Source organism: Biomphalaria glabrata, chromosome 4 (assembly GCF_947242115.1).
Source record: "Biomphalaria glabrata chromosome 4, xgBioGlab47.1, whole genome shotgun sequence".
Lineage (NCBI taxonomy): Eukaryota > Metazoa > Mollusca > Gastropoda > Planorbidae > Biomphalaria > Biomphalaria glabrata.
The window spans coordinates 16,853,041-16,869,655 of record NC_074714.1 but is presented as its reverse complement, the minus strand read 5'-3'; the positions used below and the strand labels follow the sequence as shown (position 1 = coordinate 16,869,655).

The following is a 16,615-nucleotide window of genomic DNA, read 5'->3' as shown; positions in this document are numbered from 1 at the left end:
ATTATTATTATCATTATTATTGTTATTATATATACTTCTTCCTTTTGGGTAAATAAAGAAAATGAAATACAAAGGTTTTTCGCTGATTGCGGTAGGTAGGTTGTGAATAGGTTCTTAGCGAGCGAGAACCAGTGTACAAAAATTCATACGAACCAGTGCGACAGTTTAAGAGATCTCTTGATCAGTCAGTCAATGGTAACTTAGAAACATAATATAGATTCAAAAAACAAAAATCATTATCTGATTAGTATTTCAATTTCGCAAATTATCGGAAATTCGTTTTCCATTCATTAGCGCATAGAAGACAATTAATTTTTGTGTCTATATCTGGCTTCATGTGCTACATGGAAAGAATTTTCGTGATTAGTTTGACAATTTTTGTATAGCCATTAGAAGAGTCGGCAATACGTCATTCGGTTTGAATCATGTTGGTATGATGTTGTTGTTGTCTCTGTTATAAATATGTAGGGTCACACATCTCATGTTAAAGGGGATCTTTCAAGATTTTAGATTATCGCCAGACAAGAGTCTTACTAATTATATAATATTATTAATAATCATTAGATAAATCTATATGATTATGAAAATTAATATTCAAAATTCTATTACACTAATTAAACAACAACAACCTAGATCTATAGAGTCCAGATTAAAATGTAATTTTATAAGATTCAGAAAACAGCCTCCTTCAGTCTTGAAGCGACTATGGATAAACTCATGGAAATGAGATGAATGCCTGGGCATTAGCTGTGGTCAGAAAGATGTCGCCCACTCATCAGTGTTCCTTCCTCTCCACGCAGCTGATGTATCCAAAGGAACGGCGATGTCGATACAGTTTGGGGTCAGCGGCGTCACAGGTTCTGCTAGGGTGTAGCACTTGGTGCTGCAAACTGCCTTAGGGTCGCCAGCTCCTGAATTTTTCCTCAGGGTTGACTCCCGAAACCTTTCCCTTGATCGGGTATAACTGCAAGGCAGCAGAGGTTTGAATTCAGAGTTTTCCTTCTCCTAGGTGGGTAGCCAGCCATAATCTATAATCTAAAGATCTGTGTAATGTTCAAGAATTCTATTGTCTGAAAAACGGTCTAGATATTGCTATTAAAACTGCAGTATGTACAGAAGGTGTATAACAAGGGTTCTCAACCTGTGTGTAGCGACCCCCTGTGGGGTGATTACAATTTACCATGGGTCGCCTAAGACCATGACAATATGAATGTTTTTTTTTCTATTTTGACGTGTAAAACGTACTTGAGATTTGACCAAAAAGTTTTTCCTGTGGAAGTTATTTTATTACAAAAATTGCATCCATTGAATCTGTCTGTCATGTCAAACGTTTGAACATGTAACTTCTCCAACACCCATTCTCGGATGAAGTTGAAACTTTGTTTATCTTTTCAGTAGCAAAAAGAATACATGAGTAGTTTCAAAAAAATAATTGCTCATAATTATTTTTGTTTGTTTTGATACCTGCAAGGGAAATTAATTTTTTCAGTACTCACATATATGTAGGTTTTGTCTCATTAGATAGCTGTAAGTGTTATTTTTCCCACACCCATTCTCGGATCAAGATGAAACTTTAAACATTTAGTATAACTTACACAATGGAATCAGAATGTTTTCTAACATTTTAATTGTCTCAGCAAAAATATTTCTAACAGTTTAAATGAATGTATATTAAGGCCTAACGCAACATTTCGCCATTGTGGAATCATAGATATTTTTTCTATGATTACATAGTGATAAAACGGGAAAATGGTTTCGTTTATTGTTTATATAATACGCCATCGTATAAAACTCCATGACGCCTACGCTAGTGGAGGTAATATTTTCATTTGTGTGTGTGTGTGTGTGGATACCATCACGTGACCATGCTCTCCTTGCACATTTGTACTTCTTCTGATTGACTGACCTCCTTTACAACCAAGTTCTGTACTGGATCCACTACCAAGGTCAATTCTTTGCTGACCTTTGGGGATCACTGGAAATATGTGGACATAATAGCGGTCAGCCGCGCCCTTTAACCAATTGAATTTGGTGAATTTCATAGAAATACGGAAGTGTTAATCTCCAGGGATTCGACCTTGTAATCCATAGGTGTGGCAACCACGCCCTATTAACTGGCTACTCATTGATTTCAAACAAACAACACGTCTATTCATGACTTTTATTTTTAGATTAGTTAGTCATTTTACCTCTGGTGTTTACGTCTGTTATGAAATCATAGCGCCTTGAGCCTACATTATGTCTCTTAACAGCACTGTGTAAATTAAATTATTAATTTTATTTACAAGTCCATACAATCTCAATACGATTCTTAATTAATTGTAAAATAAATATATAAATATATATTGATGTTGTAAATATGTCCTTAAAAAGTTTTAATTCTTTTTTCACCTTTTTTTTATTTTCTTAGTTCTTTCCGCTACCCTGTTGTAGGCAAGTAATCACGATGTCCTGTGTTCTGGGTTTTTTTGGTTCCGTATCTTTAGCCAAAGGTAAGATAAAAGTCATTCTGTTTTATAGGTCTTAACTATGACTTGAACTGCTTCAGGCACTCTCATGGGGCCACTCGCTCAGAATAGCTGCCAGAACTTTCTGAAGAGAGGGTAATGTTACGCAATTTACTTTCATGTGTCTGAGGAGCATAATTTACTAAATGCACCTTTTGAAAAAGGTGTTGTTCCGTTTGGCATTGTGTTTCTACAACCAAACTAACTGTTACACCTTTTGGCATTGATGATTAATGGAGATCTTTCGAGATCATAGATTATCTCCAGACAAGAGTCTGCCTAGTTATATACTAGTCATTAGATTAATCTATATGGTAATAAAATAGACTATTCAAACATTCTATTATTTTATTCTTTGGTGAAAACCATTTGCTGCTTCGTAAAAGTAAAGTTCTTCTTTCAGACCTTGCGATCTATAAGGCAGATCATGTTAGGGTCATCTGTTTCTTTGGTCAACGGTTAATGACCAGCCAACTTTACTTTCCCCAACTTAAGTCAGGCACCCATTAGAGTTGGCTGGACTCAGAGCCGCCCTAATTTCAAAGTCCCGAAATTCAAAATCCCACTCTTCACGGAGATTTGAACCCAGAATCCCAGGTTTGGAAGCCAAGAGTTTAACCGCTCAGCCACCGTGCCTCCTAGTTACTTCGTAAAAGCATACTGGCTTTACCACGACATTACTTGGCCGTTAATTCATTGTTAAAAACACGACAATTGACATCTTTTTTTTTGTTTTTAAAGAATTCATGATTAAAAAAAATGTTTTAAAACGTTTATCTCCAAGCCAACAGTACTTAAGTATTCAAATATTAAATTTGTTAAAATCAAACTTGAAAACAAAGCGAGACAACTTCCGATTGATCTCTAATACTGAATTTTAGAGATATTCCCAATTAGAATATTTTATTTTTACCAACAACTTTTTTTTTGTTGAATTATAGAGAATGACTCTTCATAATCAGAATCGATAAAATAAATTATTTTAAACATTTAAACTGTAGTTTTAAAAAGTATATAGATATTTAAAATTACTTTTATATAATCTGTGGGCATACCCAATATCTTTGAATGTCTGCGGGCCAAAAGTGATACTCTGGCGGGTCGCATGTGACTCGAGGGTCGTAATGCCCCCATGATCTAGTGTTTAGAAACAATAAAACCAAATAATGATCAATGTTATAATTAAAGCTAATGAGTGTACGTACATGTTAGTAAAAATACATGTTTAGGTTTATTTTATGTAGATCTAGATGTAGAATGTAAGGGTAGTCTTCAATACCATCTGAAATTGTCTAGTAGAATTGTGCGTCGCACTTTGTTTCTAAGGCCAGCAAAAGCGAACAAGAGCTCCTTTCCACCTGCCCTGAATGGGCGGCGAGTTCCTCCTTCCGGTGGATACGGACAAGCGGTCTCGCGGACTAGAGACTTTTGGCCGAACCACCGGGAATTCCCGTCATTTTCCTTTAATCTACCAGGCTAACCGTGCGGGACACGCCATATGCAACGGCCCCTTGAGAGACGGCGCCTGGACGTTGACATCGCTGCGGGAACTCCTTTACATCCCCGCACAGTTCAATGAGGATACTCTCGTACCCTCTTAGGCACTCCCGCGGGAGTTTTGTTGTGCTACCTTTTGGCCTTGTCGTCCCCTCTCAGCGACCGTTTCCAACAGGGCGATACGATTTGGCAGGGCAGCGTGCCAGGGGTCTTCAATATTTTCTTAGTATGTTGAAAGGCCTTGACCTTGTGAAATCGGTATCGATTTGTAGGACAGTGCTGCGAATGCACGCGTTATTATGTATGGAACAATTAAACTAGCTAATGACTTATATTAAATAAAGTGTACAGTGTTCCTAGAGTTGGGCAGCCTTTTTTTAGGGTCTCTAGCTTGTGATGTTGTGATAGGGTTTACATATGTTAGGGTTACCATTTGTATCTAAGGAATATTTATGCAAAGTGTAATCAAGATTGATCAAGCGGTTTAATTTGGGGGGGGGGGGGGGGCGAACATATATACATGATATACATAGTTGCATACATATATACATGCTTGCTTACATACAACACAAGTCTTGCATTCAACCATATATACTAGAAATGGATAAATTGGCTAATCGGGTAAACCCATTTACACACTCTACTTTTAGTTTCGTGGTAAACTTTTTGAAAATTTTAAAGGAATATTCTCCATGTTTGACAAAGATCCCATTCACTAGATAAGCAAAACCCAAACTAAGGCCCGCAGGTCGAGTGTCATTTCCAGCAAGTATATTGTATATACACAGTGCTTTTTTGTGACGGTACGCACATGTACGACGTTCCCGCCCCGATTTTCAATGTGGGGAAAAAGTATTAAACACATCAATGTTGTCTTTATAATTCATACAAAAATATCTATAAAATGCTTACATCAAATTAAAGCCGAATGTCCTCATACTTTTGTATCATGAACTAATCAGCGTGGCATAACAAATGAACTAATCAGCGTGGCATAACAAACAAAAGCAATAATTTGATCAGTGTTACATTCCAAATGCTGTCACGTAACGGTCGGATTTGTACCTCTTTTAATCCGGAAATGAATTTCCCCTTATCCCGGTGAGTAAATTTAAGTTACCGTCGCAATGTCACCCCGACCTGTGCTCGGTGTTTACGAAAAGCTTCTATTCATGTCGAATTCATATTGACATCAGTGTGTGTGTTCATATTAGTATTTTACGAGTTTAGTATTGACACGTATTAATTATTGATTTTTAAAGTGATTTTGTGCATTTCGTCAGAGTCGTCCTGTAGGATGGGTCGGTTTGGTCCAGACTGCGCCTTCCAGTGTCGCTGCCTTGGCCAGTGTGATGAGAGTGGAGAGTGTGTCGATTCTGACTGTCAAGTAGGCTGGTTTGGCCCCTTATGCCAGTACAGTAAGTACCTCTGACCACTTGGGAACCGGCTTCTTGGCTCGGCATCAAAGATAAAAAACTTTAATGTCAACATTTCTCAAACTGTTGGAGATCGCTACCCTGACTATTGCGATGGTCCTCAAAGGGACGCGAACGTTCTATTTTTATTTATTTATTTATAGAGAAATCTGTTTGCGGGCTCCTGAAATTGCCATGAATTCATATTTGAATATTAATAGGGTTACCAGACATCTACACAACACAAGTTTTAAAAAGGGAGACAAGCCCTTAAAAAGGAGGGAACAAGATGCCAAAGTAAACTTAAAAAATTGGGTTTAAATTAATTCGTAAATCAGAGGCTATAAAACCAGTATATTAAAACACTTTTGTAAACCAGAGGTTATAAAACCAGTATATTAAAACACTTTTGTAAATCAGAGGCTATTAAACCAGTATATTAAAACACTTTTGTAAAACAGAAGCAATAAAACCAGTATATTAAAACACTTTTGTAAAACAGAGGCAATAAAACCAGTATATTAAAACACTTTTGTAAATCAGAGGTTATAAAACCAGTATATTAAAACACTTTTGTAAAACAGAGGCCAAAAACCAATATATTAAAACACTTTTGTAAATTAGATGTTATAAAACCAGTACGTTAAAACACTTTTGTAAATCAGAGGTTATAAAACCAGTATATTAAAACACTTTTGTAAATCAGAGGTTATAAAACCAGTATATTAAAACACTTTTGTAAAACAGAGGCCAAAAACCAGTATATCAAAACACTTTTGTAAATCAGAGGTTATAAAACCAGTACGTTAAAACACTTTTGTAAAACAGAGGCTATAAAACCAGTATATTAAAACACTTTTGTAAATCAGAGGTTATAAAACCAGTATATTAAAACACTTTGGTAAATCAGAGGTTATAAAACCAGTATATTAAAACACTTTTGTAAAACAGAGGCTATAAAACCAGTATATTAAAACACTTTTGTAAATCAGAGGTTATAAAACCAGTATATTAAAACACTTTTGTAAATCAGAGGTTATAAAACCAGTATATTAAAACACTTTTGTAAAACAGAGGCAATAAAACCAGTATATTAAAACACTTTTGTAAATCAGAGGTTATAAAACCAGTATATTAAAACACTTTTGTAAAACAGAGGCCAAAAACCAGTATATTAAAACACTTTTGTAAATTAGATGTTATAAAACCAGTACGTTAAAACACTTTTGTAAATCAGAGGTTATAAAACCAGTATATTAAAACACTTTTGTAAATCAGAGGTTATAAAACCAGTATATTAAAACACTTTTGTAAAACAGAGGCCAAAAACCAGTATATCAAAACACTTTTGTAAATCAGAGGTTATAAAACCAGTACGTTAAAACACTTTTGTAAAACAGAGGCTATAAAACCAGTATATTAAAACACTTTTGTAAATCAGAGGTTATAAAACCAGTATATTAAAACACTTTGGTAAATCAGAGGTTATAAAACCAGTATATTAAAACACTTTTGTAAAACAGAGGCTATAAAACCAGTATATTAAAACACTTTTGTAAATCAGAGGTTATAAAACCAGTATATTAAAACACTTTTGTAAAACAGAGGCTATAAAACCAGTATATTAAAACACTTTTGTAAATCAGAGGTTATAAAACCAGTATATTAAAACACTTTTGTAAAACAGAGGCCAAAAACCAGTATATTAAAACACTTTTGTAAATCAGAGGTTATAAAACCAGTACGTTAAAACACTTTTGTAAAACAGAGGCTATAAAACCAGTATATTAAAACACTTTTGTAAATCAGAGGTTATAAAACCAGTATATTAAAACACTTTGGTAAATCAGAGGTTATAAAACCAGTATATTAAAACACTTTTGTAAAACAGAGGCTATAAAACCAGTATATTAAAACACTTTTGTAAATCAGAGGTTATAAAACCAGTATATTAAAACACTTTTGTAAATCAGAGGTTATAAAACCAGTATATTAAAACACTTTTGTAAAACAGAGGCTATAAAACCAGTATATTAAAACACTTTTGTAAATCAGAGGTTATAAAACCAGTACGTTAAAACACTTTTGTAAAACAGAGGCTATAAAACCAGTATATTAAAACACTTTAAAAACGAATTATAAAGAAGTGGTTGCGCCAAAATTTCGTTATTAATCTAAAGGGTACGTTCAATTGCGGAAATTTGCAGCCAGAATTCTAGCTATGTTTGCAAGCACTGATCTCTGTTAGCAGTTCTTTTCTATAATGAAAGCTACAAAATCACCTCACGGTTCTAGATTATCTGATCAAAATTTGTCGTCAGTGTGACAGGTGGGGAAATGTGATGTGTGTTTGGCGCGTTTTATGTCTAGGGGATGATTAATTTTAAAGCTATCACACACCAACCTATCAGCATATGAATCGGGAGCAGACACGCAACGAGACAAGCAATGAAAGATAGATACAAAAGTTAAAAATAAAAGAATATTTATTTACATAAATATACATATAAGAATGAAAAAGGGGGGGGGGTTTGCATCTATCTCTAGTGAGTTCTAGATTTAATCATCACTCGTGCATTTAATAAGAGAGTATGTCACTTTGTCCTCTGACTTAGCTGGTTGTCCTGTTGATGCCGTGGCTGGGCTGTGATCCTGACTTGAGGTTCTGCAGCTGGAGGTGGCGCTCTAGCGGATAGAGGGACGCCGGTGATATAGTTCTTGTGGAGTTTCAATCCCAAAATCTAATATCTGTAGTGGGCACAGTAGGGCGGGTGGCAGGCTACCGTGGGCACACGTGTACTGCGGGCAGAGCGGATCTGCCTGGGCAGCGTAGTGAACAGGATATGTCCAGTGAGTTGCAGAGGGTTGGCGTAGCTATGACGTCTCGCACAGATCTGAATCTATAGGGACGTCGCACCTAATAGCTCGGCAGGTGGGCTGTCGAATAGGCGGGCAATGCCGATAGCGCCAAGTAATAGAGTTGAGTAGATCTCAGTAGGCAAGTGCAGTGCTGAATAGCACTAAGCACAGATGCAGGTAAATAGATCGTTGATCCAAAAAATAAATAGGCAGGTAAATAGGCAATAGGCAGACACCTGAGGGAGGCTGCGGATAAATAAAGACAAGTTAGGCATGTCTCTCATACATCTTATCGATGCCCTCGACTGAGGTGCATTCGTCAGATTGGTAAAATTGCTTTAGAGCACAAAGGGGAGATGATGACAAAGGGGATTTGGAAAATAGATGGCAGATAGTAGCAATATAGAAATGTACATAGAAGGGAAAGTAATAATATAAAAATGTACATAGAAGGGGAAATAATAATCTTAAATAATCAACACAAGTTGTAAGAGAAAGAAAAAGGGGGGGGGTGTGAAATGGGCGGTGGTCAGTGACCAAGACGGTTTGTTTACATATGACCGTAGGTCGAGAACAATGGATCGCGCTTGAATGGAGAGGGTGTCCGTTCAAGCGGGGCAACTCTCGTTAGAGTGAAATGACTACAGGGGAGATAACTCATATCTCCTTTCTAAGCGCAGTATTAGTGCGCCAGTAAAATTTTCTAGGCGGTCAACCGAGATAAAGGAAATAAAATAAGATGTACAAATATATACATGGTTGCATCAACGATCAATTGATGCAACGTAGCATTAATAGATTAATGCAATTCATAAATACATACATAGGACATGTTTATGTTCTCTACTTACGCCAGTGAGAAATACACAATGCACTAATTAAATATAAGTGAAATAATAAAATACACATGATAATATCCAATGGAAATAGCACAAAAGAAATTAAGGTGGAACTTGTGATTAAGTTCGGCTTACCACCAGGTATTCCTCTAGGAGAAAGGATAAATGAAGTAGTCCAGACTCGATAGCTCAGCTCGAATAAGAAATGAAAGAGTCTGATTTTATTTGGATCTACTTTATATAGGCCTGGAAAATGTGGGCGGACACAGGAAATGTCCTAGGCTAAGATTTATCTTACACGTGGGTGAAGTCCGACAAGAGATGGGATTCGCACATTGGGAGGTCAATGGGCGTGTTTGTCCTCGTGGTCTCCTAGATCAAAGAGAGGCATAGGAGAAAGGGGGGGGGGAGGGGTGACTTGCATTCCACACAAGGTGGTGTCCACTGCGGCTGTCAGACATCCTGCCGATAAGATCAAAGTCTGTGCGTATCTTTGCCCTGGTCAAGGGAAGATAACTCGAAAGACGTGGCCTAGCTATCTCCAAGGTGGTCAACTAAGTCTAGCCTGGAGCGGAAAAGGTGGCGCGGGTGGAGAATTTAGGGGTAGGATGGGGAAATAATTAAAATAAAATAAATAAATAAGGAAAAATAATAATTAATGCTGTGATAAATTTGAGTGACTCTGACAGCGAGTTTTTGACTTGTCACAGTCAGTGATGAAAGAATCAGTGGAAAACAAACTTCAACCTGACATTAATAAACTTGTATCCCAGAAGGATGTCAAGCATCAGGACTAAGAAATAAAATGCGTAATCATAGTAATTTTTAATAATTAAGTAGTACTACAAATTTAGCTAAGGGACAGGTATGCCATTAATTATAGTATTCTATTGTATTGTTTCTAATTTACATAAAACTAGAAGGCTTTTTTTGCAACTGAATTTTGGCTGCGGCCCCTCAGGCCATAGTAAGTTTTGTATGCGGCCCATACACCTTAGCGAGTTTGACATGCCTGGTCTATGATTATTTTTGTGCACAGAATCCTATGTTCTGGGCTTGTTTGTTACTAGCGTACTCTTTAGCATTACAGAATCCTATGTTCTAGGCTTGTTTGTTACTAGCGTACTCTTTAGCATTACAGAATCCCATGTTCTGGGCTTGTTTGTTACTAGCGTACTCTTTAGCATTACAGAATCCCATGTTCTAGGCTTGTTTGTTACTAGCGTACTCTTTAGCATTACAGAATCCCATGTTCTAGGCTTGTTTGTTACTAGCGTACTCTTTAGCATTACAGAATCCCATGTTCTAGGCTTGTTTGTTACTAGCGTACTCTCTAGCATTACAGAATCCCATGTTCTAGGCTTGTTTGTTACTAGCGTACTCTTTAGCATTACAGAATCCTATGTTCTAGGCTTGTTTGTTACTAGCGTACTCTTTAGCATTACAGAATCCTATGTTCTAGGCTTGTTTGTTACTAGCGTACTCTTTAGCATTACAGAATCCTATGTTCTAGGCTTGTTTGTTACTAGCGTACTCTTTAGCATTACAGAATCCGATGTTCTAGGCTTGTTTGTTACTAGCGTACTCTTTAGCATTACAGAATCCTATGTTCTAGGCTTGTTTGTTACTAGCGTACTCTTTAGCATTACAGAATCCGATGTTCTGGGCTTGTTTGTTACTAGCGTACTCTTTAGCATTACATAATCCTATGTTCTAGGCTTGTTTGTTACTAGCGTACTCTTTAGCATTACAGAATCCTATGTTCTAGGCTTGTTTGTTACTAGCGTACTCTTTAGCATTATAGAATCCTATGTTCTAGGCTTGTTTGTTACTAGCGTACTCTTTAGCATTATAGAATCCTATGTTCTAGGCTTGTTTGTTACTAGCGTACTCTTTAGCATTACAGAATCCTATGTTCTAGGCTTGTTTGTTACTAGCGTACTCTCTAGCATTACAGAATCCTATGTTCTAGGCTTGTTTGTTACTAGCGTACTCTTTAGCATTACAGAATCCTATGTTCTAGGCTTGTTTGTTACTAGCGTACTCTTTAGCATTACAGAATCCTATGTTCTAGGCTTGTTTGTTACTAGCGTACTCTTTAGCATTATAGAATCCTATGTTCTAGGCTTGTTTGTTACTAGCGTACTCTCTAGCATTACAGAATCCTATGTTCTAGGCTTGTTTGTTACTAGCGTACTCTTTAGCATTATAGAATCCTATGTTCTAGGCTTGTTTGTTACTAGCGTACTCTTTAGCATTATAGAATCCTATGTTCTAGGCTTGTTTGTTACTAGCGTACTCTTTAGCATTATAGAATCCTATGTTCTAGGCTTGTTTGTTACTAGCGTACTCTCTAGCATTACAGAATCCTATGTTCTAGGCTTGTTTGTTACTAGCGTACTCTTTAGCATTACAGAATCCGATGTTCTAGGCTTGTTTGTTACTAGCGTACTCTTTAGCATTACAGAATCCTATGTTCTAGGCTTGTTTGTTACTAGCGTACTCTTTAGCATTACAGAATCCGATGTTCTGGGCTTGTTTGTTACTAGCGTACTCTTTAGCATTACATAATCCTATGTTCTAGGCTTGTTTGTTACTAGCGTACTCTTTAGCATTACAGAATCCTATGTTCTAGGCTTGTTTGTTACTAGCGTACTCTTTAGCATTATAGAATCCTATGTTCTAGGCTTGTTTGTTACTAGCGTACTCTTTAGCATTATAGAATCCTATGTTCTAGGCTTGTTTGTTACTAGCGTACTCTTTAGCATTACAGAATCCTATGTTCTAGGCTTGTTTGTTACTAGCGTACTCTTTAGCATTACAGAATCCTATGTTCTAGGCTTGTTTGTTACTAGCGTACTCTCTAGCATTACAGATTCCTATGTTCTGAGCTTGTTTGTTACTAGCGTACTCTTTAGTATTACAGAATCCTATGTTCTAGGCTTGTTTGTTACTAGCGTACTCTTTAGCATTATAGAATCCTATGTTCTAGGCTTGTTTGTTACTAGCGTACTCTTTAGCATTATAGAATCCTATGTTCTAGGCTTGTTTGTTACTAGCGTACTCTCTAGCATTACAGAATCCTATGTTCTAGGCTTGTTTGTTACTAGCGTACTCTTTAGCATTACAGAATCCTATGTTCTAGGCTTGTTTGTTACTAGCGTACTCTTTAGCATTACAGAATCCTATGTTCTAGGCTTGTTTGTTACTAGCGTACTCTTTAGCATTACAGAATCCTATGTTCTAGGCTTGTTTGTTACTAGCGTACTCTTTAGCATTACAGAATCCTATGTTCTAGGCTTGTTTGTTACTAGCGTACTCTTTAGCATTATAGAATCCTATGTTCTAGGCTTGTTTGTTACTAGCGTACTCTTTAGCATTATAGAATCCCATGTTCTTGGCTTGTTTGTTACTAGCGTACTCTTTAGCATTACAGAATCCTATGTTCTAGGCTTGTTTGTTACTAGCGTACTCTTTAGCATTATAGAATCCTATGTTCTAGGCTTGTTTGTTACTAGCGTACTCTTTAGCATTATAGAATCCTATGTTCTAGGCTTGTTTGTTACTAGCGTACTCTTTAGCATTACAGAATCCCATGTTCTTGGCTTGTTTGTTACTAGCGTACTCTTTAGCATTACAGAATCCTATGTTCTAGGCTTGTTTGTTACTAGCGTACTCTCTAGCATTACAGAATCCTATGTTCTAGGCTTGTTTGTTACTAGCGTACTCTTTAGCATTACAGAATCCTATGTTCTAGGCTTGTTTGTTACTAGCGTACTCTTTAGCATTACAGAATCCCATGTTCTAGGCTTGTTTGTTACTAGCGTACTCTTTAGCATTACAGAATCCTATGTTCTAGGCTTGTTTGTTACTAGCGTACTCTCTAGCATTACAGAATCCCATGTTCTAGGCTTGTTTGTTACTAGCGTACTCTTTAGCATTACAGAATCCTATGTTCTAGGCTTGTTTGTTACTAGCGTACTCTTTAGCATTACAGAATCCTATGTTCTAGGCTTGTTTGTTACTAGCGTACTCTTTAGTATTACAGAATCCTATGTTCTAGGCTTGTTTGTTACTAGCGTACTCTTTAGCATTACAGAATCCCATGTTCTAGGCTTGTTTGTTACTAGCGTACTCTTTAGCATTACAGAATCCTATGTTCTAGGCTTGTTTGTTACTAGCGTACTCTTTAGCATTACAGAATCCTATGTTCTAGGCTTGTTTGTTACTAGCGTACTCTTTAGCATTACAGAATCCTATGTTCTAGGCTTGTTTGTTACTAGCGTACTCTTTAGCATTACAGAATCCTATGTTCTAGGCTTGTTTGTTACTAGCGTACTCTTTAGCATTACAGAATCCTATGTTCTGGGCTTGTTTGTTACTAGCGTACTCTTTAGCATTACAGAATCCTATGTTCTGGGCTTGTTTGTTACTAGCGTACTCTTTAGCATTACAGAATCCTATGTTCTAGGCTTGTTTGTTACTAGCGTACTCTTTAGCATTACAGAATCCTATGTTCTAGGCTTGTTTGTTACTAGCGTACTCTTTAGCATTACAGAATCCTATGTTCTAGGCTTGTTTGTTACTCGCATAAACCAATTTCAACACGGAAGAAGCATTAAACTTTAATTCCATGACGTGATCATTTGTATTGAAGTAACGCCTGTATTTTATACAATTAATACTAAATAGCGGCAAAAAGGAGTTTCATTACAAAGATCAACTGCCAAAAATTAGATATTTAAAAAAAAATTGTCTAAATTCTTTTTATTTAGTTGGTAAGTGTCCTTGACTTTGTTAAGTTTATAGTCCAAGTCTCCCATAAGTTTTTGAAATGTTCTTAGCAATGAAATATTTGACTGAGCCAGTTTCGTTCATTATTTGATTTTTTTTTTTTACCTGCGCTTATTGTTTAAATAAGATGAACAGTGCGCTCAGCCGTCGGGTAAATTACATTTCTGCGACTTAAAAATGCATGAAAGCTCTATCTCCGGAGATCTATTTGAAAAACAATTTAATTTATCAATTTCATAATTTTATTTGTTTTGCACAAAGCACAAGTGCCACACAAAGTCAGTCATAATTTCAAATATAACAATCTACACATAATCAAGATGAAAATAAATGAAAAGTAATAATAATGAATTGGTTATATAAATTATAATAATGACAATAATAATGAACAACAATGCCACAACTATCAAAACAATGCGATTCACAAGCAGTGAAGTGGTTATCTAGCACCTAATTACAATCCAAGTCATTAAAATAGTAACACACAATTTGAGAATAAAGATGTCAAAAATTAAATAAGGTTATATAATAGGACAAAATTTTATAACAAAAAGAAAAGTTAACCATTTGACATCGGAGCAAACGAACATTTGCGGCGCTATTAGCTCGCTGAAGGCTGGGATTTTGAATTTCGGAATTTTTAGGGCACCTCTGAATTCCACCCAACTTTAATGGGTACCTGGCTTTAGTTGGGGGAAAGTCAAGGCAGTTGATCATTTTGCTGGCCAAATGACACCCTACTTGTTAACCGTTGGCCAAAGAAACAAATGACCTTAATATCATCTGCCCTATAGATCGCAAAGCCTGAAAGGGGAAATTTTTTATATATATATATATAGGCCCTATTAGGATCAAATGTTAAACCAAAAGAAAAGTTAACAATTTGACAGAGCTAACGAACATTTGCGACGCTTAAACAGATATCATGGAGCTAACAGATCTTGTTTTTTTTTTCTCTTTCTTAAAAATCACAGGACCTGGTCAAATATTGTATTTAACCCTTTAGACGCTTGTGGTTGTTTAACCTCTAAGTCTAAACTAAAATCTAAACACTAGAATTGTAATTCCACTTTGTATGCACTCATTGTGAAATAAAAAAAAAAGCTCAGCACTTTAAGGGTTAACTGTCTAGTTTTAGTTCATTGGAACTGAGCTAACATTATATTTCTTTGTTTGTTTCAGAGGATGGCGCCTTGATATCACATCTCTATTCATCGCCTACAATAGATCTCGGAGTCACAAGAAACGGTGAAGAATGCCATGCTATACAGAGTCCATTTCTTATGGTCGTAACGTTGGACTTTTACATCAAAGTTTTGTCATTAAGGCTCGTGGTAGCTAAAGGTACACACACTTTGTTTTAGTATGGCCATCATTGTGAAAGATACCAAGAATTAGGTAGCAGTGCCACTGTGATAGCTTTATTAAAATGTTTTATAAATATATCATGTTATAACAGCTCTCACACTTCAAATTTGTTTAAGATCTTAACAGCTTGGATTTTATCATTTTAAACACAGTCCAACAGTTATGACTAAAAACGCTTTTATGATATCTTTCTGACTATCTTGAGAACGAGCTGATTCCGTTATTGCTTTTTAGAACTAATATTATATTCTGGCTACTGGCTCTAACACGGTTTATCTAATTTCTTTTAACGTTAGACAAGTAAGGTAGCATCTGTTTCATAAAACAAGTAAAGTAACATCTGTTTCATAAAACAAGTAAAGTAACAACTGTTTCATAAAACAAGTAAAGTAACATCTGTTTCATAAAACAAGTAAAGTAACATCTGTTTCATAAAACAAGTAAAGTAACATCTGTTTCATAAAACAAGTAAAGTAACATCTGTTTCATAAAACAAGTAAAGTAGCATCTGTTTCATAAAACAAGTAAAGTAGCATCTGTTTCATAAAACAAGTAAAGTAGCAACTGTTTCATAAAACAAGTAAAGTAACATCTGTTTTATAAAACAAGTAAAGTAGCAACTGTTTCATAAAACAAGTAAAGTAGCAACTGTTTCATAAAACAAGTAAAGTAGCATCTGTTTCATAAAACAAGTAAAGTAACATCTGTTTCATAAAACAAGTAAAGTAACATCTGTTTCATAAAACAAGTAAAGTAACAACTGTTTCATAAAACAAGTAAAGTAACATCTGTTTCATAAAACAAGTAAAGTAGCATCTGTTTCATAAAACAAGTAAAGTAGCAACTGTTTCATAAAACAAGTAAAGTAGCATCTGTTTCATAAAACAAGTAGAGAAGCATCTGTTTCATAAAACAAGTAAAGTAACATCTGTTTCATAAAACAAGTAAAGTAACATCTGTTTCATAAAACAAGTAAAGTAGCATCTGTTTCATAAAACAAGTTAAGTAGCATCTGTTTCATAAAACAAGTAGAGAAGCATCTGTTTCATAAAACAAGTAGAGAAGCATCTGTTTCATAAAACAAGTAGAGAAGCATCTGTTTCATAAAACAAGTAGAGAAGCATCTGTTTCATAAAACAAGTAGAGAAGCATCTGTTTCATAAAACAAGTAGAGAAGCATCTGTTTCATAAATAAATGGTGTTTATTGTCGAGTACAGAGCTCTAAGGGCAATCAACGATTTGTCAAAAAGTTTGGAAAGTGAGCACCAAGATCTACATAAAACTGGGAGTCAACTGGAGAACATTTAGAATGATGTCATTTGATCAATGGCTTTG

General features: G+C 35.8%; 1 protein-coding gene across 1 annotated transcript in view; it reads left to right on the top strand.

Moving 5' to 3' along the window:
• Positions 1 to 336: 336 nt before the first annotated feature.
• Positions 337 to 16,615, top strand: part of LOC106051504 (multiple epidermal growth factor-like domains protein 10) — a 65,016-nt gene continuing 48,737 nt past the window's right edge. The window contains exons 1-4 of the mRNA XM_056027961.1: positions 337 to 431; positions 2,411 to 2,492; positions 5,288 to 5,422; positions 15,094 to 15,255. Coding sequence (XP_055883936.1) covers positions 426 to 431; positions 2,411 to 2,492; positions 5,288 to 5,422; positions 15,094 to 15,255 — 385 coding nt within the window. The 5' untranslated portion in view covers positions 337 to 425. The remainder of the gene's footprint in view (positions 432 to 2,410; positions 2,493 to 5,287; positions 5,423 to 15,093; positions 15,256 to 16,615) is intronic.